The 26851-nt window shown below is 42.9% G+C and overlaps 1 protein-coding gene and 1 long non-coding RNA gene across 2 annotated transcripts; both read left to right on the top strand.

Moving 5' to 3' along the window:
• Positions 1–395: 395 nt before the first annotated feature.
• Positions 396–9915, top strand: LOC122432116. The gene is made up of 4 exons (XR_006266743.1): positions 396–714; positions 2773–2874; positions 6912–6971; positions 9802–9915. It is a non-coding gene; the product is annotated as an uncharacterized LOC122432116 (long non-coding RNA).
• Positions 9916–13949: 4034 nt separating this feature from the next.
• On the top strand, positions 13950–25982 carry TXN (thioredoxin). Its single transcript, XM_043453582.1, has 5 exons — positions 13950–14106; positions 18266–18370; positions 18764–18823; positions 25245–25310; positions 25772–25982. The coding sequence occupies exons 1-5, from the start codon at positions 14083–14085 to the stop codon at positions 25832–25834; spliced, it is 318 nt and encodes a 105-aa protein (XP_043309517.1). The 5' UTR covers positions 13950–14082; the 3' UTR covers positions 25835–25982.
• The last annotated feature ends 869 nt before the right edge of the window (positions 25983–26851 follow it).

The following is a 26851-nucleotide window of genomic DNA, read 5'->3' as shown; positions in this document are numbered from 1 at the left end:
TACAGCTCAAGGAAGACAGCCACAGTCCTTTCCTGGTTGTCTGCTTCCCAGTCTCCCAAGTTCCTGTTTTACCAATAGGATCCATGTAAGTTTTTTCAAACTTGATCCATTTTCCTTCTGAAATTAACTCCTCTGAAATAACCAACTTGTATTTTGGGAAGAATCTGTTCGTTCTTGGTTTTCCATTTTCAAATGAGTTGATCTTCATAGTCTTTAGACAGGAAGTTCACATCTAAGATGTGGAATGAAGGGAGGGGTTCACCTTTGGGAAGAGGGCGAAAAGTAGAGAAGATGAACCCAAGGCAGCAGTTTCAGGAGATGCGACGCTACTGCTTTTAGAGCTTAGGTGGTTGTGAGAATTATACTTGAGAATACAGAGTGCGTGGTTCATTCATCTGAAATCCTGGACAGACAATAATGGATCATCATCATCTCCCAGCAGATACGATCACCTCTCCCAGGCAGCCTTTAGCGTCAGTGTCCTTCTTTGGCCACCTCTGGAAGCACCAGGCCAACTGATAATTGCACAGCCTCGCACAGCCCTCAGATGAACTCATCTTTCATTCATTACAGTAACAGAAACAGGAGCTGGGAGAAAGGCCTTTTCAACTGTACAGCTGGGGAATTACACCTACCAGCACCATGAAGGCAAGGATTTTCATCTGCTTTTCACCACCATCATCCCAGAGCCAGACAGTGCTGAGCACCTAGCAGGTACTCAACACTTAGTTGAATGAGTGTGTGAATAACTTCATAGATATTTACAAGAGTTAATAATAGTGAGATGAGAGAACTCACCTCATGGAGGAAATGACTCACAGCTGAGTCCAATGTGAAAAAGGCTTTAGTCTTTTCTCTAAAGTCTTTTCTTTAGAGTCTTTTCTCTAGTCTCCGCTTTTCTCTAACCACCTTTAAAATACTCCAGTTTTATGGGGCATTTTACTGGAGATAAACTTAATAAGTTAAAGTTACATAATTAGTTATACTCAGCTTCCATTATAATTACTTATTGATCCAAGGCTGCTCGTGGAGCACCTGGCAACAGTGAAAGAAAAACAGTAGCAGGTGTTTGGACTTAGTTCGTGCTTGCTAACTAATTAGATGAGGATTTCCCCCCCCCTCTGGAAACCCTAAGCGGTCTTCATTTTGGCTCCAAAATTGAGAGTCCAAACCCAGAGGCTTCAGCCAACTCTGTTTCTCTCTCTTGCTTCTGGACTGGAAGACATTCTAGTATTAAGATGCTTTTGCATAAAACTAATGTTGTTCATTAGAAGTTGATTTTATAGTTTAAGTCTCAGCATTCTGATGATGCCAGATTTTACACAATGGGTGGACTGGAGTCAGAGTGTAAGGGTTTGAATCACAGCTGTCCCATTTACTGTGTGTCCTTGGCCATACTTAACTTTTCGTTGCTCCAGCTTCAAAACCTATAAAATGGGAAGAACGATGATATTTACATCACTAGGTTATAATGACAAATAAACAATGCCTTAGACACAACAGATGCTATATATGTGTTCCTTCAGTCATAAAACTACTTAAATTTCTAATGCTTTAGTTCCCAGTAAAGTTTTTGTTAATAATTGATCATCTGATCATTTAGGCACATGATCAAAGTTGTTAATAAACAGGTTTATAGCTGACTTATATTCACATATGGCTAATAAAAATTAAAAATGTAACTCCTCAGTGAAGGATTGATTGTATTCAAGGGTTCTTTAGGCAGAGAATGTCAGCTAAGGTTTTTGACAACCTGCAAGAGAAAACTCAGGCTGACTGCTTTAAGTAAAGCTACTGGGGAGGACCCCAGTATTAAGCCTCAGGAAGGACAGGAATTGGGCATTTCCAGGCATCTTAGGAACATAAATTCATGGAGAAGCCCTCTAGGAGTGACTCCTGTTGATTTTTCCCTCTTGCATTACTCCTTGAGTAATCATTAGCCTTGAGAGCTAAGCTCTTCTGAGAGAGTTTGATTAGCCTGAAGTCAGCTGCCCATGCTTGGGCCTAGTGGTAGGGGCAGGTATGGTATTCCCTGTTGGTATTCCCCAACAGAATTACAGGGAATGGAGGGGAGAGAGTTATCCAAAGGAAAAGATGGGTGTCATTACCCAAAGCAATGGGGAGGGTTGTTAGACAGGCCAAAGCAGCAGCTGTCCCCTGGATGAAGAAAGAAGAGGAAGGGAGGACAGTGTTTTCTAAAATAGTAGTTACGTTTGTTTTAGAGGCCTTTCCAGGAATTTAAATGCATCTCTCTCCCTCAGAGGTTGGCTCATCCTCTCAGGGCATTCATGCAAAAAAAGCAAGAATCTGGCAATAATCCTTCATGCAAAAAAAGCAAGAATCTGGCAATAATCATAAACTATTTCTTTCTCTGGTCTAATGAAGCAGATCTCTAATTGTTTGTGTTGCATTCATTTAAATACTAATCTTTGCCTCACAGTTTCATAAGAGTAACAGTTCCTAGTCCAATCAAAACACACAATGCTGAACTTTCAAAATTCAACAGATGATAAGTTTATGAAAATGGTTTACATATTCATGAATCCTTTTCTCAGTCAAGTTTTTTTGGGCTGTAAGTGCCAGAACACCCAACTTGAAGTTGCTTAAGCCAGACAGAAATGTATGTTAACACAGAACTGAATGTCCAGATACAGGAGAGGCATCAGGTGGTTGGGGGGCAGGGGGGGTGGATGGGTTTCTTCCAGTGGTTCCATTCTCTGCAATTACCATGATGTTTTCTGCCATGGTTTCTCTCCATGTTCTTCATCTCAGGGTGGAAGTAAGATGGCTCAGAATTTCCCAGCCTTACAACTACAGAAAACAGTATCTGGAGGGAAAATGAGATCATTTCTCAATGCAGATCTCAGGAATAAGGTAACTTTCCCCAGAATCTTCTAGCCAACTTTCCTCTCATCTCCATGGTCCAGATTGTTTCATATACTCCATCCTAAAACAACCCCTGGTGGTCAAGGAGAGACCTGGGTTCTTGAACCAGTCAACATGGCAAAGAAAATGATAGCATCATGCCTGGTTCCCAACTCACCAGACAAGAAAAGGAAAGATTGTATGTTAAAGAGAAAATAGAGTAGGCATTTCTCTTTCTTCTCCCCAAATGTCTGAACCTCATTGCTGCCCCACCTGTATGTCTGAGAAATTTAAGATTTAGTGGAAGACAGAGGCCACTTTGAGGTATCAAAGTATCATTTATTTAAAATTCAGCTTCAGGCATCCTACATTTACCCTAGACCTAATTCAATGGAATCCAGTTTCCAGGGGCAACCAGGTGTTCAGGGGCAATGGCAGAGGGGCCTCACCACACTGGGTTTGTGACTTGTTTGGGGTTGCAGTCCAGCCTTCTGTGTCCCTCCCTGACTCCTGCTCAGTTTCCAAGCCTAGTTCTTCATGACCAGAAATTCTGTGCAAATAAATCATACTAGGTAAGCTTTGGTTGCTTGCAGCTCTGAATTCTGATCATCCAAACCTCAACATCAACTACTAAAATGTGAACCAGTCCTTTAGCATTGATGTCAGTATGAAACACAAAAGGGGAAAGGACATTTTTAAAGCAGAAGTAGCATGGTGCTGCCTTCTGAAGTCTGGGTCTTAGAATAGCAAGCTTCTGCTTAGTCAGTGCCTTAAGGAATTTCCCAACAACACCTCCTGTGTCAACTAACCTAAGGGTAAAATGGAAACAATCCTGGAATATTCGGTGACTTAGAAGTTAAGGCTAACAAAATTCTGGCATAAACAGGCTAAAGTCCCTTACTAGGACTTTTCCTTTCCTTTTGAAAGTGAAGTGAACGTGAAAGTCGCTCAGTTGTGTCCAACTCTTTGTGACCCCATGTGTCCGACTCTTTGCAACCCCATGGACTATACAGTCCATGGAATTCTCCAGGGCAGAATACTGGAGTGGGTAGCCTTTCCCTTCTCCAGGGGATCTTCCCAACCCAGAGATCGAACCCATGTCTCCCACATTGCAGGTGGATTCTTTACCAGCTGGGCCACAAGGGAAGACCAAGAATACTTGGGCTTGGGAGTCAGTAGCCTATCCCCTATCCAGCGGATCTTCCCGACCCAGGAATTGAACCAGGGTGTCCTGCATTGCAGGCAGATTCTTTATCAACTAAGCTATCAGGGAAGCCCTCCTTTAGCCTATCCTGACTAATAAAATGAAACTATTTTCATATATCATAATCTAACTTCTACTACATTTAGCAATATGAAGATAACAAAAACCTGTAGCATGAAAAACATAATACTTTTAAAAATTATTTTCCAGTGGAAAAAAAAGAAAAACATAACACTTTTTGGCTCCTGAATTAAACTGTATTCCTATTAACCTTGTTACATTCTCGGAATAGGACTTATTTATGATCTGAATTCTGTTTGGATTGAGGGCTGATGCTAATTTATCCATTGTCATTGGGTAGTATAATAGAGCAATTTAATTACACTATTAGTTATAGACTGGAAACACTGCCCTCCTTTCTTCTCTAGACTGTGAAAGAAGCACCTTGGTTCTGGGTGGTGACATTTGCTACCCCACACACATCCCAGGGAACAATGGGGTGCTTGGGCTGCTGACTCATTAAATGATGATAACCTTTTGCTGAGGTTGAACATGGTGCTCATAAGCTAGGCACAGCCTCTCCAGCCTTTTTCAGCTTCACTCCCTCACAGTTGGCATAGTTCTGGAAGCCAAATATGAAGCAGAGGTTCTCTTGACAATTCCAAACATGAACAAGCTCCTAAAACACAGGGATGGTGTTTTTTTGTTTGTTTGTTTGTTTTTACCCCTATTCAGCAACCATTCCTTTTTTCTGACATCCCCTGATTCCTCCATAGAAAAGTATTGCTCCCATACAATGGGAAATCTAAGAGACACAGTGAAACCAAAGTCTGCCATTTTACTGAAGAAGCTGAGGGGGCTTCTACAGGATTCTACCTCTTATAGTCCTAGCCTAGCCAAAGGGTAGAGAATGTAACCTCGGCCTGGCCCAATATGTGGCCACGTTGACTGGTCCACTCAATCTGAACTAACAGGACATAATAAAACCTGAATATTGACTCCTGAGGGGGGGATTTTCTTTTTCCTTTTTTTTTTTTTTTTGTCTTTTGCACTGGATTTGAAGGCCTAGGAGGTTACATTTGAAACTATAGCAACCAAACTGCTACCACAGGGAAGAGGCTTGTCTAGAAACAGGGCTAATCAGAGGCTGAAGAATCAAAAGATCAAAGAGAAAGTAGGTCCTGGTGACATCACTTGACCTTCTTCAGCAAGTCTTAACTGAAGCCAGACCCCTGGAATTACCAAGTTCCCTTTTTTAAGGTCCATGTGGTTCCTGTCCTGGGGACAGAGTTGAAGTGATCCAGTTGTTTTTCCCTCTGGCAGATGTAAGATTGTCCAGCGTGAAGAATAGTCACGGCCAGGCTTCGGACCAAGGCCTTGGACCTCTAGGCAGAGTCTCATCCAGGGTCTCCTGCTGTTAACTTCAGGCAGATCACCTTGCCTGTCTGTGTCTTTTCCCTATCAAAGGAATGTTCCTACTTGCCCTAGAGATTCATGTGGCCATGGCAGGGAAAGCAATACGGAAACAACGAATATGGAAAGGCTACAGTATTATTTTGCTATAATATTATAGTATTTGCTTTCCAAGAAATCTGAGAAACTTTACCAAAAGAAGCAACTCCGGAACCACACTTCTTCGTGTCTTTATTTTTCCTGTAGGGCTTAATTTCTTCCAAAATCAGAGAGTTTACAAGATCAACTGCCTTTTATTTTTTTATTTGTGTTTTTTGGGGCTGTGCCATGCAGCATGTAGAATCTTAATTCCCCGACCAGGGATTGAACCTGTGCCCCTGAAGTGGAAGCTTGAAGGCCTAACCACTGGACCACCAGGGATGTCCCTCGACTGTCTTTTAATTCAGTTAATTCAGTCACCTTGCAGTTCATTTTTTGCTTCGTATTAAAGTGTTGTGGTGGTCAGACCACATTTCCGCTAAGAGTTCATAGCTTGCTTTCAGGAGAGAATGGCTAAAAGTTCAGTATAATTGTATGTGTTTGAGGTCTATGAGTACTTGTGATAAAATGTTCAGAAAGTGAAAACGCTGCCCTCCACTCAAGATTAAATGGAGTTGACACAGCTGGTTTGTTTGATTTGGGGGTGGGCAAATGGGGCTGTGCTAGATTGTATATTTCAGTTATCAGATTTCTGTAGAAAAACAAATGGATTTCTAAATGAGTTTCCTGAGAAAATGACTAAGTGTGAGTAACACTAAAATAAGATTCTTGTACATTGTGAAACGAAAATTGAAGGGAAGAAAAGGCTCAGCGTGTCATAGTGGTTTGGAAATTGTTTTAGCGTGGAAATGGGTACCATATACCATGCCATTTTGTTATTTGATAAAGTAGTTACTGGTTTCTGCCATCAAGAAAAAGACAAAAAGGGATCTAAAGTAAGTAGAGCTAAAATGCCTATTCCCCAGTCCTTGTGTTTTTATGAGGAAATCTTGGCTCCTGACAAGGTCTGATCAGAGCTGCAAAACAATCTGTTTTCCCATTTTGTAACTGTGGGCGGTATAAAGGGTTTCAAGCAGAGGAAGGACTTGCTCAGATGTACATACTGTTGTGTAAGGAATGGGTCATAGGGGAGCAAACGTGGCCAGAGTGGGATGAGTCCCGAGTGTATAGCTGTGGTCCAGGTAGGAGATGAAGTGGTCTGGAGGGCAGTAGCCATGAAGTAGAAATGAAGAAAGTGCTTTACTGGAGTAAAGATATCCTTTATGAGCAAAACAAAGATGACCTCACACCAGTTAATGTTACTTACAATGATTTATTTTTAAATATTGTGATCTCTTTAGTTACCTTTGCTGATAAACATTCTAATTAAAGACTAACCCTGTTTTTTTAGGAGGAGGATCATGAAAGAACACGGGCCTCACAAACGTGTGCCAAGAGACAATGATAAAAGGTAAAGGCCAATGTAACAGAAAAATCCAACTTTTCAGTTGTTTACATCTTTGTAAAAATACACAGATGTTTGTATAAAAACACAAAGATGTGTCTACATCTTTGCTTGTGATACCTTGACTTGTACCCTCAAAGCTACCAATATCAGGAATAATTCTACATGCATTTGTTGGACCATTAAATTACTTATTTTTAGTCAAGTGATTACTGAAGAGTTCTAGAATTAGACAGCCTAGACAATCATGTGTTTCAAATGAAATCTTATTTCTTTTATGTCTTGAGCCTTCAACCAAGTAAAATTCCTTTATGCCTTCAGTTTTCTTTCTTTAAAGGTTATCTGCTGGTAAGGATGCTTATGCATATTGTCGTTGTTGTTCAGTCGCTCCGTCCTGTCCAACTCTTCGCAACCCCATGGACTGCAGCACACCAGGCTTCCCTGTCCATCACCAACTCCCAGACCTTACTCAAACTCATGTCCATTGAGTCAGTGATGCCATCCAACCATCTCATCCTCTGTTGTCCCCTTCTCCTCCTGCCTTCAGTCTTTCCCAGCATCAGTGTCTTTTCAAATGAGTCAATTCTTTGCATCAGGTGGCCAAAGTATGGAGTTTCAGTTTCAGCATCAGTCCTTCCAATGAATATTCAGGACTGATTTCCTTTAGGATTGACTGATTGGATCTCCTTGCAGTCCAAGGGACTCTCAAGAGTCTTCTCCAACACCACAATTCAAAAGCATCAATTCTTCAGTGCTCAGCCTTCTTTTTATGGTCCAGCTTGCACATCCACACATGATGACTGGAAAAACCATAGCTTTGATTATACGGACATTTGTTGGCAAAGTGACATCTGCTTTTTAATCTGCTTTCTAGTTTTGTCATGGTTTTTCTTGCAATGAGCAAGTGTCTTTTAATTTTGTGGCTTCAGTCACCATCTGCAGTGATTTTGGATCCCAAGAAAAAGAAAATCTGTCATTACTTCTACTTTTTCCCGATCTATTTGCCATGAAGCGATAGGACCAGATGCCAAGATCTTCGTTTTTGGAATGTTGAGTTTTAAGCCAACTTTTTCATTCTCCTCTTTTACCCTCAAGAGGCTCTTTAGTTCCTCTTCACTTTCTGCCATTGGAGTGCTATCATCTGCATGTCTGAGGTTCCTTGTAACATAGTTGGATTGTTAATAGAGTGCCAATGAACAGTGTGGCACACAGCATTCATGTAGATAAGGGATAAATAATCAAAAATATGCACTTCTGGTTGTTTGGTGCTTATAGATAAGCACGCTGTCCTCCACACAAGAGTCAGGATCACTTTTAGCTCTGGACCAGTTGTTAATGGCACTGGGCAAAGACAATATACCTATATTTTCTCTCTCTGCCTTTTGAAGATATAAAATTTCCAAAGTAAGGAACTGGATTCAGCTGGCTTCTGTAGGAAGGGTTGTCATTTCTTTTTCTTCTTTTATAATCCACAGAGCAAATTTATTTTTATTAAATGATTTGGTGAAGGCGTAATGATTATCTTTATCCCATTTTTGTAGTATTTGTTATTTAGTCACACAGTCATGTCCGACTCTTTGCGACCCCATGGACTACAGCATGCCAGGCTTCCCTGTCCTTCACCAGTATATTCACACCGGCACTGAAAATGTGGAGTGTATTTATATGTTCATTAGTTTAATCAGGAGTCCACTCCTGGTGTGTCTAAATCAGCACCTGAAAATCCCAAGTATGATGTTCTAGGGGGTGTTTCTGCAAACTATTCAAATATCGTTAGAGTTTATAAATTAGCATAAGAAATGTTAGATATTTTTCACTGGTGACATGAAGGATATTCGAGATACATAGATGGGCTGTGCTGGCACTTCCTTACTTGCATGAACAGAGTATAAGAATTGGTACACATTTGTTGTGACCAGATTGATTCACAAAGTTGTGTAATTATCACCATTCCAGAACATTTTCAAGATTTCAAAAAGGGACTCCACACCCATTAGTAATCACTCCCCACCCCCTACTTCCTCCCACCCCTGGGAACCACTAGTGGACTCTGGATTTGCCTGTTCTGGTCATTTCAGATATACTAATGGCCTTTTTTGTCTGACTTCTTTCACTTTGCTTGTTTTCAAAGTTCATCTATATTGTGGCACGTATCATATCATTCCATTTTGGGTTTAGTTTGAGGCTATTTTGAATAAAGTTGCTATAAATATTCATAAAGTCTTTGTGTGGATTTGTGTTTTAATTTCTTTGGGGTAAATATCTAGAAGTGGAATCACTAGATCATATGTTAAATATATGTTTAACTTTAAAAAAAAAAAAGAAAAAGGGAAAACAAAACAAACTTACCAAACTGTTTTCTAAAGTACTTTGTATAGTTTTACACTCCTATCAGCAACGTATCAAAATCATTTCCAGTTAATCTACAATCTCACCTCCATTTGGTGCTACCAGTCTAGTGGGTACAAGATTGTCTCATTGTGGTTGTGAATTTCCCTAATGACTAATGATGGTGAGCATTTTTCTGTTTGTGTACTTTCGATCACTTAGATTTCTTCTTTGGAGAAGTGTGGTTTCCGGTCAGTGCCATGTTTTCTATCAGTTGTTTAACACTGCTTTTCAAAGAGCAGAGGTTTCCCATTTTAATGAAGTCAAATTTATTAGGTTTTTCTTTTTTAGTTAGGAATTTCTGTGTCCTGCCTAAGAAATATCTGCCCCAGGTTGCAAAATTTATTTCCAACATCTTCTTCTAGAAGTTGTATAGTAAATTTTGAGTTATTTTGTTGTATGGTGTAAGGTAAAGGTCAAGTTTCTTACTTCTTTTTTTTTTTAATAGAGATATCCACTGGCTTCTAGAAAAACAGAGAGTCTGAAAGGAGAAAGGAGAAGTGTTTGCTTGACCTCCTGGGCTCCTATGTACATGGAGCCCACACTTGAAAAGAGCAGTAGTCTCAGGTAAGACAAAAGAAACATCTGAGAAGAGGTTAACAGTATATTGGTGCTGCTGAATCCAGCTAGTTCCAGCAAGGTGCACAGTGAAAAGGGACACAGGGAGGGGGACAATTGCACCAGATTAAGGAATGTAAAGAGGGTAGGCTACTCACAGGGGTTATTACACTATTTGAAATTTACATGAAAACACTTAGCATTGAAAATGTGGGATGTATTTATATGTTTGTTAGTTTTAAAAATATAAACAGTTAATAGTTGAAGTACCTAATCAGGAGTCTACTCCTGGGGTGTTTAAATTAGCATCTGAAAATCCCTAAGTAGGAACTGATGTTCTAGAGGGGATGCCTGCAAACTATTCAAATATCCTTATAGAGTGTGTAAATTAGCATAATGAATGTTAGATACTTTTCACTGGTGACATGAAGGATATTTCAAGATCTGTAGATGGGCTGGCTTGAAAACTGTGTTGGCATTTCCTCTCCTTCATGAACAGAGTATAAGAATTGGTGCACATGTGTTGTAACCAGATGACCTTGGATCTTGATTTTCTTCTCTGTAAAATGGGAAGAATTAAATCTATCTCCTAGGGCATGTTGAGAAGAATGATGTGATATACCCAGCTCCAGGTCTGGTACTGAATGACCGTTCCACACTTGTATTTGTTTGTTTTCCTTTAACCATCTTCTTTATCATTATATTTTGAACTCTCAATTTTAGATCACTTTTGTGCCCTTATCTCAACTCTCTTGCTAGACTCAGTCTTTACACATCACTAATTGCTGGCCTCTCTTTGGAGATCCCAGGGCAAGTTTATATAATATTATTGTACCTAATCACCTGGAATGCTGCTTTAAAATGCAGAGTCCAGAGATCTTCCTCAGAAGATCGTGGTTCTATAAAATCTGTCCGGGTGTGGTCCGGAAATCTGCAGGATCATCAAGTACCTTGAGCTGTACTGAATGATGCAGTCAAGGGCCACACTTAGGGAAACCTGTGATCTGAGAAAAGCTTGCTCAGAAGCCCCAGATCTGCATTTTCTTCAAATTCGAACTTAGACAAAGACAGCAAACCTAGTTTTCCAGTCCCCCAGGAAAACTCAGACTGAGCTGACCCAGAAACCTGAAGCAAGCTCATCACTCAAGCTACTCATTTCTGCTCTTCTTGACAATGAAGAAATACCATTTTAGCCTGTCCGAAGCACATTTCTCCTTTCTCTGGCAACCCCTCGAATTTTCCTCACTCCTACTAGTCGAAACAAATGGTCCAAGCAAGGCTGATGCCCTCCTCCCCCCTCCAACTAAAGTCAGATAAGGTCAGCCTCTAGGGCACTTACTAGAAGGAGGGAGAGGAGTGTCCTTTCTTCCGGGATACTAAATCAGTAGGGACCTAAGCCCGGAGGGGCGAGTCTTACATTAGGTGGAGAACCCACTGAGAATTAAACAACTGTGGTGCTCTTGTGACATCTTTAGGCCCCTGGAGTGGAATGAGTTACTAATTCTTTTTACTTTGAACTGGAATTTCTCCTTACACCTGAGAGTTCTGACTAATACACAGAACCAACCCCCGCTCCCCCAAGTGAAGGCCTTCATGACACCCTTTCTGTCTTCTCACTCCTGCCTTTCTGCACAAACAGATCCTGCCTTACTGGACTGTCCCAACAATTCCCCAGCACCTCCCTCTCCCCAGAACGTTACCACCTCGTCCCAACTGAAATACTGAGGACTTGAGTGTCCCATGAGCTAGTAAGCAGACCTTCCTCTTTGGGTAGAGACATGTCTAACCTATATTCTTTCACCCTCTGAGGGGAGAAAATCCTTTTCCTTTGAGATTCATGTTATAGAGCTTAGTCTTCATTACGAATTTCCTGACAACTTAATTCACTTAAGACTTTGACACCTGTTCTACAGTCTTGCCTGCCACCTCGGCCATCATTCCACAGGGATGTCACCGTTCCAATAGTAGCCTGTAATCATCGTTTATATAGCACTTACTCTGTACCAGTGGAGAAGGAAATGGCAACCCACTCCAGTATTCTTGCCTGGAAAATCCCATGGACAGAGGAGCCTGGCAGGCCACAGTCCATGGAGTCGCAAAGAGTTGGACATGACTTAGCAACTATACCACCACCACCACTGTGTACCAGGCATGGTTCTAAGCACTTTTCATGTATTTTAGCTCACTTGACCCTTCTAATAGCATGGGGGTATTATTGTATCCATTTTATAGATAAGGAAACTGAAGCAGAGACTGTTTAAACTTGTCTAGAGTTACCCAGCCACTAAATGGTAGAGTGGGGATGAGGACAGGGAATCTAATTGCAAAGTCCAGGCTTTTAATGCACATGCTAGACTCCCAGTTATCTGCTCCCTTGTAGCATCCCCCGTATCCCCATCTATATTGGTCCTGGACATTGGAAAGGTCCTTGAAGAGGTGTCAGGTGGGAGAGGCTTGGATAGTCAATGGATATCTGTACCTCTGTTTCCTACAGCTCAGTTATTTATTGTCATCTCCTAAGTAAATGTACCAACTAATAGGCCCCAAAGCTGAGATGTATGTTGGGCAGCAGCAAAGCAGATTATGTAATGTGCTCTTGCTACTCCTTAAGGCCGCTTCTCTGCCCCACTGGTCCTTATTCTCTACAGCAAGTTTGCTGCATTCAGACCAGCCTATCCTCTCTCTGTTAGGGCTGTCCTTAGAATTTGTCCCTTGTCTATATCCTTACCCATGGCCCTGTGTAACTCAACCTTCTAGAAACTTTGCACAAGAGGATCAAAACCTCTGGTTTCCTTCCCTTCTCTCTGAAAGAGCAGATAGAAGGAAGCCAGGGGGCTGTTTTACCATCCCAGCCGATCACACCTAGACATAGCCGCGTCCAGAATGCTCCATCTGAAAAAATCATGCTCCGCTCTCCTGCTCCAACATCATTCCACTCCTGTCCAGTCTCCCCACTTCCATTCCCCTCTCCAGCTTAACAGCTTGCCCACTTGCAGCTGCCCTTCTGGCTTCACATGCTCACCTTCCACAATGCCCAATCCTGCCAACCCCAGCCTGCCACAGGCCACAGCCTACTTCTCTGTTCCAGGCTTTATCACTGGTAGTAAATACACACACGTGTCTTATTATATTATTATAAACTCTTCAAGCGTGCCCACCCCCATGACACCAAGCAGGACTAATGACTGCTCCCATCTTTGAATTAATTGTAACTATTTTTTGAGTGCCTACCGTGTGTCAAGCACTCTCCTAATCACCTTTCAGGAGTTTTGTTTAATCCTCCAAACACCACCGCCAGGGGTCAGGGACCATCCTGATTCTCATCTTACAGTAAGGAAATCGGAGGCACCGGGAGGGAGGTCAGCACCTGCTCAGGGTCACAACTGTGTCACTCCCGCAGGACTTAACACCAGCATCAACTCCACCCGGCGGGAGCCCGCTCAGTTCACAATGGCACCAAACTGCTGCGTCATGATGCAGCAGCAGGTTACTGGGTGAAAGTGAAAGGACAGGAGGAAGGGACGAGGAGAACCGTCGCGGTACATTCCGGAAAGGAGGCGGCGAGGGGAGTGGGGGGGCACACCAAGAGACACTTCCTGGTTATCGTTACTCAGCATTTTGTGGGGGTTCGCGGGGCTGTGGGGCGGTGGTACGGCGGGCCTTTCCGAGAAACCGTAAATGGCCTCTTCTCTGGGCGTGTCCGATTAAGGCCTGCCTGGCCCCTTCCCAGGTGACCCTCTAAATCAGGGTGTGGCCGCCGGGCCCCCGCCCGCCTTGCACAGTGCGTGCGCCCTTTAGGTCACCTAATAGCCCTTCCGCCTTCCCACTCGCAGGTGGGATACAGGTGGGCAACGCCGAAGGTTTCGAGCCCAGACGACGCCCAGGAGCTCCGCCCCGCGTCCGCCCCTCCCCTCCGGTCCCGCCCCTGCCGGCGGTCCCGCCCCCACCCGGCGGCTCCGGGAGGCGGGGCCTAGCCCGGACGCCGGCGCGGGCGCGGGAGGCCCGAGCGGGCGCGCCCCCGCCGCACGCAAGCCGCGCGCGCCCGCCCGCCCCGCCCCCCGTTACTATAAAGGGAAAGCGGGCTGCGAGCTGGCCAAGCTTCGTCCGACGCCTTGGATCCGTTTCCATCGGTTGCGCCGTCAGGTCGTTCGTCAGATCCCCAGCTGCCAAGATGGTGAAGCAGATTGAGAGCAAGGTACGCGTTCCGGGGCATGCCAGGGCGCGACACGAAGCCGCGGGCAGATGGGGTAGGCGGTGGGCCGAAGGTGGGCAGTCCACCCCTCCGCATCCCTCGGGGAAGAGGACGCGGCTGCTCGGCCTGGGACTGCGGGAAGCCCGGGCCTGGGCGCGCCTGGAGCTTTCCCTGGAGGAAGGGAGGAGATGGACAGGTTTCCCTGGAGAGCAAGGTCCGGGTGACCCAGAGTGTCTGGAGGATGCACGCGCTCGGAGAGCGCCCGGGAGTCCTCCACTGCGCCCCCGCCACCCCTCTTGCCGGGAAACCGCGATTGGGTAGAGGATGGAGGGAGTCTGCCTTAGGCCCCCCATCTTTATCCGGACACGGGCCTGGGCAAGGAGGTGGAGGGCTTCTTGAATAAAGCCCGGGCTTGCTGGCCGCCACTCCTTCCTCGTGGAGCCGCGTGATCCACCCGCGCTTTTGGGTGCAGTGAGCTCCCTGGGGAGCGGGTCTAGGCCGGAGACACCCCCTCCCCGGCTGCCGGGCCGTAGAGGTGACGCGTGCTGCAGCCGCGTGAAAGGGGCGGTTCCGGGCTGGAGACACCCCCACCCCCAACCCCTACGAGTCCGGCTTTAGTAGCCCAGGTGGCGGCAAGGAAGTGAAGTCCGGGCCGCGCCCTCGGGACTCCTCCTCCGGCGACGCAGGGCGTGTTTCCGGTAGCGCTGGCTTTGGAATGACTCAGTCCACAAGACTGGGCCCGGGGGCCTCCACTGCCCTACCCATCTGGGATTCTTTCTCAGTCTGTGGGGTTCTCTGGAGCCCGGAGTCCCCTGGGTGCGGCCGCGCCCGGCTGTGTGCTTGACCGCGGTTGTGTCCTTTTAGGAACGCCCAAGGCAAAAAGTGTTGGGTATATCGAGAGTTATTGCAAACTTAATACTCTCGTGCTCAGAGAATTCAGAACCCAAGAGTGTCCGGTGTACTGTGACCCCTCAAGAACTGGATGCTAATCCAGAGTCAGACTAAGTCCGTGGGAGAAAATTGATGTTGCTCAAACAGCGGGACGGAACCGTTTACCCTCCTATACTCTCCACCCCAGGAAAGCTGGGAAAGGCGAGTGGAGCGCCCGTACTTGGTTCAGATCTGGGGTTGGCTTTGAGGAATGGAGGTTTCAATGTTAATGGTTCCTTGTCTTTTTTTCCTTTTATGATCAAGAAACATAAAGATCATTGTAGGAAATCTGGGAAGAGAGAGATCTGTTTCCTAGAAGCAACCACAGATAATTGACATTTTTATTTCTGAGGTGTGTGTTTGTGGTCTCATTTAGCCTGAACTCTTTCTGTGTAATTAGAAGATTTTGGAATCATTTCAATAACTGAAGACATTGCTGGATATTTTAGGCAGTTTTCCGTGCTTCAATGAATGTTTCTGTTACTGACGCTTTATACAGCGTTGAGGCTGTTTCCTCAGGTTAGGGTCAACATCGGTTGTGTGTTTAGTCATGAAGTCGTGTCGACTCTTGTGACCCCATGGACTGTAGCTCGCTAGGCTTTAATGTCCATGGGATTTCCTGGGCAAGAATACTGGAGTCAGTTGCCATTTGCTTCTCCAGGGGATCTTCCCAACCCAGGGATCAAACCCACATTTCCTGCATCTCCTGTGTTGGCAGGCGGGTTCTTAACCATGAGCCCCAGGAAAGCCTGAGGTCAGTATCTACTGTATTCAGCCTCTAACAGTATCTACTGTTATTAGGTGACTAATAACAGTCTGGGGGGGAGTAGGGGGTGATCCTCTGTGGAGGCTGGCGACTTCATCAGTAGAATCTCTGAAAACCCATGAAAGGAGTGAAAAATCTTTGGTCTAGCTGAAGTGTCTCAGAATCCATAAACTACGAACCAAAAATTGATGGATTCCTGGAGCTCAGTCTTTTCAAAATTCAGCCTTTTCCTGTTTTAGTTGTCGTATTTAGTTTCCTATTTAGTTGTGGCACTTTCCTCCCCTCATTAATGACAAGATGTAGAAGGATGACAGGAAGTCTATTACTCAGAAGAAGCACTGATCTGGGGTTGTAATCAGTGGGTCTTCAAAGCTATGATCCAGAGTCAAACAAAAGGTAAGCTGATTTGAATGTTTCTTGTAAATATTGAGTACACTTTCGATTTCCATCCTGATGGACTACAATTGGTGCCATTTGGTCATCCAAGACAACTGAGGTTTTGGTAGTTCAGAGCCACTGGGGTCTATTTCAGATCCAAGTGGGATACCTAGACTGTACAAGTGAGGAAGAAGAAATCAACAGTTTGTTTTAAGAATGGCCACTGCCATTTCTTGGACTCCTAATTTGAACACACGGGCACTCTTACTGAATGCTTTACAAACCACTCTTAGGCTTGTTGATTGCCTTTGGAATGGGTGTGTTTAGGAAAAGAGATGCTGGAAGCTACTCTTACTTATCTGCCCCAAATATGAATGCATTGTTTTGTTTTCAGAACCTTTGTGTCAGTGATGGGGACCTTTATCAATGCTCACTGGTAGTTTCTAGAAGCTAGAGATTATGGTTTGCTTCTTAGTAAGAGGATATTGACTCATTTTCAAACTGATGTCTGTTTTAGGCAAACTTAAGTGGCCAGAGAATAGAATTTGTCATGAAGTCTTACCTGGCTCTGTGACTCATGTTCAGTGAAGCCAAAGTTTATTGCCGAAAGATATTCTAGATTGACAGTAACCTCCCCAGTATTTACTGAAAGCCAACCATGTTCACAAAACCATGCATTCATCTGAGCAGACACACTGTCATTCCTTATTTTCTTGTTTTACCTGGATCTTGCAGTAAAGAATGGCTGGTTTGACCTAAAAAAATCACAGGGAAGGCTTTGAAGGAAATTCATCTGGAAAATATAGGTGATGGTTTGGAAAAATAATTTCTATACTTTTTACCCTGTGTGCCCCTCCGCTAAACACCACTACTTTGTCATACCCAAAGGTGTGGTGTGTTTATTTGTATGCATGTTTGTACCTGCATAACTGCAAACAAATCATGATCTACCATCCTAGGGAAACACCATTTGTGAATTGTTTCCCTAAAACATGAGGTAGAAATTAGAAATCTAGAGTAATAACTTCAGAGAAATTCACTTAAAAAAAATTTTTAATGGTGTTTTATTTACTTTCCTTCTTTAGTGGACCAGATCTGACCTGATTCTTGGCTTTCAAGGCAAGGGGGTGGTGGTGGTGGTGGTTTTTTATTAAACCAATGTGACTGGCATCTTTTCCCTTGAAGGAAACTGAGACTTCAGATATAGATGTTTGTGTTTTGATTGCTCTTCATGGCCGTGGCTTTGGTCAGCACCAGCTGACTAATTGTGGTTAAAAATGAGTCCCTTGTTAACTAGAATGTTACGTTGCTAGGGTTACAGTATCAAGACCATTGGGGAATTATTCAGGGAGGTTGGTGGTGAGGAATTTCTTGATCATTTCTGATGGTGGAATTCTATTCAACAAGCATTGCTTATGAAAAATAACAAAATTCCCTTCATGAAGAACTAAAAACTTTTTTAGTTGGTCAACGATGAAAGCAGAAATTAATGATAAATCAAGAGTATGATATCAATTCTGGAAACTGCATTAAAAAGAGTATAAGGATATATGCTTAAAAGTCAACAGTAATTGAGTGTAAGGGTGTGGAGAAGTTTTTTTCTTTTTCTTTTTTGGTTGAGCTTTTGAATGTTATAAGATAGGTAAAATTAGCTTAATCAAGAAGTTTTAGTTTTGAAAGCAACTTGTGTTTTAGTTGCAAAATTTTTTGCGTTTGTGACATTCAGTTGAAGAGTGACTCCTTGCATCAATCAATAAGCATTTAATGAATGTCTACTATATACCTAGATTTGATGTGGAAGTACTTTTAATACAAATGTGTTTATTTTCATTTACCTAGTTTGGATGTGGATTAACCAAATATTTTGATTTGTGAAGACATGAATATTGATACACTGTATACATCATATTTGTTTCATTCTTAGCAAGTAACACTATACACCACAGTAGGATTTCTTCAGTTTATTTGCTTGGTTTTCATTTTTTTTTTAATTTGAAAACAGGACCTCCAAATTGTGCTTTGTGTCACATTTTATCAAGGCTTTTGGAAATAAATAATTTAACATCAGCTTTCCTCTTTCCCTTCTAGTACGCTTTTCAGGAAGCCTTGAACAGTGCAGGAGAGAAACTCGTAGTAGTCGACTTCTCAGCCACGTGGTGTGGGCCTTGCAAAATGATCAAGCCTTTCTTCCATGTAAGTATTAGCCAGCTTATGCTTTTGTAAGCTGTTTGTTTGGGGTTGGTGGTCCCAGCACTAGGAAAGAGGTTTTGTTGTTGGATCTTTCATCTAAAGTCGTAGCATAACAACTTAATTTAGAACTTACGTTTGATACATACAGCCCATGGAAGACAACTTTCAAGTTGAAACATGGGCCCTACTTGAAGTTCAGGAATCACAATCAGTGTTCTAAATTATTTTATACTAAGAAGAATTTGATTCAGAGAAAGTGTCCTTTATGCTTACCTGTCCCTGAATATCTGGATCTTTAGTCCCTACTTTTAAGTTTCCATTTAAGAAGCTTAAGTGTGTTGACTGCCACTAGCCAGTGATAAATCTTTGTGTCTTTTTTTTTTTTTAATTCTCCAGTCTCTCTCTGAAAAGTATTCCAACGTGGTGTTCCTGGAAGTAGATGTGGATGACTGTCAGGTATGTGGCTAGAAATCTGGAATAATGCTGAACTTTTTGCCTTGCCCTTTTTCTCTGAATTGCACATTGCTTGTTCTCATAAATAAGAAAAACACTAGAACTACCACCCTAGCTAAAAAGTTACTTCAGAAGAACAGGTACTTGTGCTAATTTAATTCTAGCTGTCAGGAGCTATGTATATCACATCCTAAAACAAAATCACTGAGGCATCTATTACCTGACTTTACTAGTCTTCTTTCTAAAAGCCTTCATAGTCTACCTAACAAGCCAAGATGCTCAACAAATAGAAGTTGAAAAGGCCAAACACCAGGGTACCTTGATAAGAGAGCTGAGAAAAGAAATACACTTAACACTTTAGGTCAGGCAGACTGTTCTGTGTGCATTCTTGTTCGGTCGCTCAGCCGTGTCGGACTCACCACGAGCCCGTGGACGGCAGCGCTCCAGGCCTCCCTGGCCTTCACCACTGCTCAGAGCATAACAAGTATGAATTCATTTAATCCTTGGTCCAGTCATAGTGCCCATTTTACACATGGGAAAATAAACGGGTTGGCTGTAGAGTCACAGTAAGTAGCAGAGCTGGGATTGAAGGTGTGTGGGCAGGTTCCCCTGACCTCAGAGGGACGAGAGTGGGTTAGGTACAGAGCAGCAACAAGGGTGCTAGACCTGGGTTCAGTCCCGGCCCAGTGACCTCTGCTTTAGGCTCATCCTTGTCTCCGTTGAGCTTTGGTTCCGTTGTCCATGACCAGATCTTAATACCTGCCCTACAAGGTTGCTTACTCACTGAGCAAACATGGAAATTCTAAAGGTCCAGAAGGGTCTATAAAAAGGGGGATGTGGCAGTACTGCCTAAGCCAGTGGGCTCCAGCCTGTACCACACTGCTTATTCCCGGCACATTTCTCACCTCTTGCTGGACAAACTCCTGGGTGTAAACTTCACATCCTCTCCAGGAATTCTCCAGTTTCTGCCTTCTATGCCCAGATCGGGTTAGTTCCCTCCTCTGTGTTCCCCTGGTGTGTTCTGCCCTTCTTTTTCTTGGCTTGATTGTTGTGGGACGGGAGGGTCATGTCCCTTGTTAGCTGTGTGGGCTTGGTAAAGCTGTGGGCTGAGCCTCTGTAAAAATCACAAAGTCGATGCAGCTTCGTAAGGCAGTTGTCAGTATCTTAGAAGACCTTTGGGTGTTCAGAGTCGTCCCTGGTACATGATACGCTCTTAGTGAGCTTAGCTGTTACTACACTGATCTTTGTGTCTGTCCTTCATTATGGTCTGTCAGTCTTTTTGAATCAGAGACCTTGTCTTAACTTTGTTTTCCCCTTAACACAGCACACCTGTCGGGCTATAGTAGGTACAAGTTGAATGAATTTATATGGTTTTCAAGTACAGTTATTCCGATGTGTCCTGGGTTTTTTAAGAGCAGACAGTATGTGTTTATGAAAAAATCTTGCTTCCTGTTTTAACCTAATTCTTTTTCTCTTAAGCTGGTCACTTTAGCCAGGTACAAATGGCACCTGGAAAGGGCTAGAGAAACTGGTTCTAATCCTATCAGACATCAAGTGAATACATTTTTATTTGAAAGTACTAACATATACTAGATGCTGCACTAAGCCCTCTACCTGTATTATGTCATTTCATCCAGATAGTGACCATGAGAAGTGTTTTTTATGAGCACCCCAGAAGGAAGAAAGGTCAGAGGCAGAGCGTGGGGATCTGGCCCCTGCAGTACTGTGCCAGGCCCAGGGCAGATGCCCTCTGCCTCAGTCCAGAACCTCTGGGAAGTAGGTGCGCAGAGCAGGCCAAGATGTCCGTATGACAGTCCCTCCTTTAGGCCTGGTAGGCATCCTCATCGTCACCATGAAAGTGTCTAGACCTTAAAATGACCCTCTCGTAAGTTGACCTTTCGCTTTGAGCAACACGTAGTTGTGTTTTTTTTCACACTCTTAGTGACTGCTACTCTACCATCTAAATAGCCTTATCAATCTTCTGCAGCATTAAAAACTGAATTCCAGAGCTCTTAGGTTGTCCTATACACACAGTAACAGTCTGTCTGTTCCTACACACCTTGGTTAGTCAGCGGAATTAGCAAGGGAGGTAATGCAAACAAAAAGCAATTCATTGTCAGTCCACGAATTATTCCCCATGGAATTTACAAATTCCAGGAGTGGATCCTCTGCTTGCTTTGGAACACTGTAGATAAAACCATCTCCTTATTTTGGCTCTAAAAGAATGCAGATGAAGGATAATGGGGACATCATCATTTTGAACATTAGATCATATTGTAGATGGAATGTTTTAGGAATGATTTTTTTTTTACATTTTTTATGCAGGTAATTGCTGTCCATGAACTCCAAACCCAGGGCACTTAATGTTTATAGTATTTGGGGGGCAAACAGCGCCTAGTTTTAATAGAAGAATCTCTAAACACTTGAGGTGGAAGAGATTATCTTTCAGGTGTAATAAATTCAAATGGACAGTCAGAAGGCATGGACATGTAATGTGGTATACATACAAAACAATTCTGTATGCATAGTGAAGTACGAATACTACTTTTGTAAATGATAGACTGATCTTATTTCCTTAAGAGCAGACTCTACTCCCAGCTCTACAGAGTATGATACTGGTAAGTTAAAAGAAAGTAACTTAGATTGCCATGTGTCTCCATTTTGATTAGAATAGCCAGGAGTGAGTGAAAAAAAGGTGACAAGAGCAGGTTTAAAGGTATTTTGGTCCTCTGTGCTCAGTTACTTAGTAGTGTCCAACTCTTTGTGACCCCATGGACTGTAGACCACCAGGCTCCACTGTCTTGGGATTTTTCCAGGCAAGAATACTGGAGTAGGTTTTTATTTCCTTCTCCAGGGGATCTCCCTGACCAAGGGGTTGAACCCACCTCTCTTGTCTCCTGCATTGGGCAGACAGATTCTTTACCACTACACCATGTGGGACAAAAGGCTAAGCTAGAAACCACCAAAAAGAATTTTAATAAGGTGAAACGTGGCCTTGTTACACTTGGTACATTTGTGCTCAGCCGTGTCCAGCTCTTTTGTAACCCTGTGGACTGTATCCTGCCAGACTCCTCTGTCCATGGGGTTCTCTAGGCAAGAATACTAGAGGGGGTTGCCATTTTTCCTCCAGGGGATCTACCCACCCCAGGGATTGAACCTGCAACTCCTGCATTGGCAGGCAGATTCTTTACCATTGAGCCACCTGGGAAGCCCTGTTATACTTAACTAGTAAAAACTAATAAAAAGCTGAGACTGGGTAAACCTATGGTGATGGAGAACAGATCAGGGGTGGGGTGGGGTGGGACAGGGTTTGACCATAAAGGATCCACTGAGGAGGTTTTAGGGGAATGAGGGAAGAGTTGTGTATCCTGATTATGCTGTGACTACATAAATTCCAGATTTTTTTTTTTTTTTAATGGCAGGAAGTTGGGGTGCCATTAGGGACTGGCTAACTTTCTGTTTTTAAATGAGGGAACTGATCAACTCAGGATAAAGGATATTTTTAAAACCTTAACAGTAACTCCTTAAAGTGTACGTGTCTTTTCAAATCCCCACAGGAATGGGCAAATTAGTGCATAGAACAAGTAATAGAAAACAAAAAAAAAGTGAAACATTCACAGAAGTAATAGAGATCAAATATTATTAGTTACAGACTAACTAACCTTTTGGGGCTTCTCTGGTGGCTCAGTGGTAAAGAACCTGCCTGCCAGTGCAGGAGATGCAACTTTGATTCCTAGGTTAGGAAGATCCCCTGGAAAAGAAATGGCAACCCACTCCAATATTCTTGCCTGGAGAAAGCCATGAACAGAGGGGCCTGGTGGGATACAGTCCATGGGGTTGCAAAGAGTCAGACACAACTTAGCAAGTAAACAACAACTAATCTTTACTGAGGTCATTAAAAATCCAGTAAAGCCCATGCTTTCAATGATTGGAGTAGGGAAGGGCTGATGGATCTGATTACATGAAAAGTCAAACTGGATGTCAAAAATCATGATACATACTGATAAATTGATACATTCAAATTAGTTTAACCATGTGTATCTAGGGGCTTTAAAATGAATATTCTCATTACCTTAGCAGTGCTTACTTTCAGGGATGGGGATTGAAGAACAGTGTCATATCACTTTCATACCCAGTGAGAGAATTCTTTATGCTTTAACTAAAAATTTGTCATGTAAAGACTTAGACTGCAATTTTAAGACATAAAACATATGAACATGATTAAAACACTTGGAAGCTTTCTCAAAAGCATTACTGTTTTCATGACTTAAAATAAGCCAAGTTAGGCAGTTGTACCAATGCAGGAGTGCCAGGCTCTGCCTGGGTGAGGTATAAAGCACCCAGTATCTCAGAATAGGAATGAGACTATCATTTCCATTGATTGGGATGCTGTATTTTCTGCACATAAAGCTTTGGGAGTGGCCTTCTCACCTGAAACTTGTGGTCAGTGTCTTTGGATGGAGAATACCTTTTTCGGTAGGTTCCAGTCTTTCTGGATGGCTATGTTCGGTAGCTAGCTGTGATTCTGATGTGCTCAGGAGAGGAGGTCCTTCTGCTCCATCTTCCTTATCTCCAAGTCCTGTCGTCTTGCTGCTCCTTCTCTCGTAGGGATGAAGGTCACTTGTACCATCTGTACGTCTCTCTGATTAGAAGTCCAGGAGAGGGTGGCTCATCATTTCAACCCCGTTGCCCTTCTAACACCCACCTCTTCTGAGGCTTCTGCCAACTGCTTGCATGAAAGATGATATCCACCTGGCGACTTAAAAGTAAGAGTGAGGGAACTGCAGTAAACAGCTGCTTTCGCAGTGCTGGGAGGAGCCAGCCAATGTTCCCAAATATTCAAGCAATTCAGACAGAGTTGTTTTTTTTTAAAAGCACTTACATAAACCAAGCAACCTATCTGGACCAGATTGATCCCAGAGACAACCATTTTTTAAATCTTTTAGCTAAACCAGTCCCCCTGCCCTTGTAACTAGTCATCTTCGGGTCTCCCTGGTTGTTCATGCATGCTAAGTCGCTCAGTCGTGCCCAACTCTCTGTGACCCTATGGGCTGTAGCCTGCCAGGCTCCTCTGTCCATGGGATTCTCTAGGCAAGAATACTGGAGTGGGTTACCAGGTCCTCCTCCAGCAGACCTTCCGAATGCAGGGCACAAACCCACGTTTCTTGTGTCTGCCACAGTGGCAGGTGGGTTCTTCACACTAGCACCATCTGGGAAGCCTGGTCTGATTACTCACCTCAAGGTCCCGAACCTTGACACGTGCAGCTCACTATCTTCCTGTCAACTCTCCACCTCATTTTTCATCCTGAATTACTGGAACTGGTACAATTAAAATGTTATGATCTTCATTTTGGTTTCAAACAAATGTTCTTGCTAATTTCCATATGACTCTTGCTTTCAGTAAGTTTTTGGTGCCTGGAATGTACAAGGCATTCAGTACATTCCTAGCCATTTTATTGCAGCCATCACTGCCCTGTGCTGCTTGGTGTGCAGTGTTTGAAGAAAAAGTAAAGGTTATCAGGAAAAGAGCAGCAGTTGTCTGCCACCCTTCCTGCCCAAACTAGCAACAGTGCACGTGCAATTTCATAAAGATGTAAAACCACACTTTTCTTCTAGTCTCAGAGGGAGAGGTGAAGTTAGGCTGCTTCTGTTGCCTGCTGGCTCAATCTCAGGGCCGCTCCATTTTTTAATTCCCGTGTTCCTCATTGCCAAGTCCCTGACTAGAAGACACCACGGTGTTTGTACCAACCTTGCTTTCCTGTGAAAGTTCTTTGGTTTCTGTGATCTGCTTCTCAGGGTTCTTTCTGCCTCCTTGGTTGCTGTTCTTCACAGCTTTTGCTAACCACGCAGTTTCAGACGGCACGGTTCCTCTGCATTTCTCTCCCTACCCTCTTTGAGTGCTGAGCTGATGTTTTCAATCCCTGATGGATCTGTTCACTTGAAACTCTGGTCCAAAACATTTTCATGGAATCTTCCCCCCAAACCTGGTGTGAATAAGGTGTGGAGTAGTGAGGGGTGGTAAAAGCAGAAAAGTCTGTGCAGCTGTCCTGTAGGTTACCATGACTTTCTTTTTGAACAAGTCCTTTGTAAACAAGTTGGTCTCTCTTGCAAACTCTGAACTCTAGCCTATGATCATCATCTACGTACTTCACTTCAAGAAAACAGAATAATTCTGTTAAACGGTTTGAGTCACTGTATAGTAGCTGAGGCTAGTATCTCTCAAAGATGAGAGTGCATATTAAAATTTTAATTGAGACTATAACCGATTTGGCTTTTGTGCCACCATATCATTGTTGAGGCATATAAACATTGACAGAGCCCTGATGTTGAGTTCTGGACATGTAAGAGGAAAAATAATCACAGGTGTCAGCACTCAATACTCAGTCTTGTTTTCATCTTCTTCCTGTACCTCTCTTCCCCTCAGGATGTTGCTGCAGAGTGTGAAGTCAAATGCATGCCAACCTTCCAGTTTTTTAAAAAGGGACAGAAGGTAGGTACACCGGACCTTGAAAACCAGCTGGGTAACAGGCCAGCATGGCATGTAAACAAACAAGCGACTTACCTTTCACCCTGGGAAGCACATCCCCATTTTTTCCTTTTAAGAATATTTAAATGTGTTATTCTTCATTACGTACATAATGGGACATCTCATTGTTAATTAATCTCTGTTAAGTCACAGGGATTTGCTGATTAATCCCTGTGATTGGTACTTCATATTTATATCACAATGCATTTATCTTTGTTCAGAGGTATTTGTGTAGAAAAACTGAGCCTTGACTTTTGAGGGTGGGTCTTTTGTTGTTGTTTTTAATCTTAACTATTATCCATGGGTATAAATTTTAAATAAGTATATACTTCCTGTCTTCCCCAGACCCATTCTGTTTTCATATCTGATACACAAAATAGGGATGCAATGCTACATCTAATGGCAATTCAATATTCTTTCAACAGGTGGGTGAATTTTCTGGAGCTAATAAGGAAAAACTTGAAGCCACCATTAATGAATTAATCTAATCATGTTTTCTGAAGACATGGCCAGCCATTGGCTGTTTAAACTTGTAATTTTTTTTATTTACACAAAAGAAAGATCAAGTATGAAGATTATATACCTTACTGCCATCTGATAAGTGACAATAAAATATTAACTCTACACTTTTTAAAACTGTCTCGTGTCTTTACCTAGTTTTCAAAATAAATGAAAACTGGCCATTTGATGGAATTTAATGTCCTAGTTATTTTCATATATTCTTGATTCTTTTTTGGTGAGCTTGTAGGCCACTGGTTTAAGGTTTTTGGTGTTTTTTGTTTTTTTTTTTATTTCTAGAAAAATCTTATTGGGGGCAATGCAGATAACAGTAGTATGTTAAAAATTTTTTTTTTAAACTTAGGCACAGAGAAAGTATTTTATATCTCCTGTGTTCTCTGAATGATCCTTATGACCAAAATTGATGTCTGCCCATGAAGGAATTATTTATCTCTGATTTGAGATTTCCTGTCTCAGGTTACAATGAGCTGCCAACTTTGGTAACAGAGTCCTCCTATTACCAGTTAGGAATTTCTCATAGGTGGTTCACAAGGGAGCTCCTTGTGAGTAAACTTTACAGTGGGAATTTTGATTCTAAGTAAGAAACTGGTTTTATAGGCCAGATAGAAGTTCCAACCTAAGTGGCAAAGAGTGTGGAAGTTACTGTTTATTTCATTCAAAGAACACTTGTTTCTTTGTTCTAGACACAGCAAAGGGCCGAGAATGCTTGCAGAAACAGTTTTCAAATTTGTGCAGTAAAAAGTAATCATAGAATTAAATCATATGCCTCTTACCATCCTTATAATTTAATCTTTGCAACAATCCTATGAAGTAGGCAGTATAATCCCCATTTCCCGGTGAGGAAACCAGCAGAGAGAGAGAACAGGAGCACCACACTCGTCCGTGGATGATCAGAGATTGAAACCAAACAAGTCTAGGGTACAAATGCTCAACTATTACCCTGCCACTCTGTACATTCTGGAAGGCAAACTAATGACTGATAGACT

Source organism: Cervus canadensis, chromosome 30, assembly GCF_019320065.1.
Source record: "Cervus canadensis isolate Bull #8, Minnesota chromosome 30, ASM1932006v1, whole genome shotgun sequence".
Classification (NCBI taxonomy): domain Eukaryota; kingdom Metazoa; phylum Chordata; class Mammalia; order Artiodactyla; family Cervidae; genus Cervus; species Cervus canadensis.
This window is presented reverse-complemented; position numbering and strand designations above follow the sequence as displayed.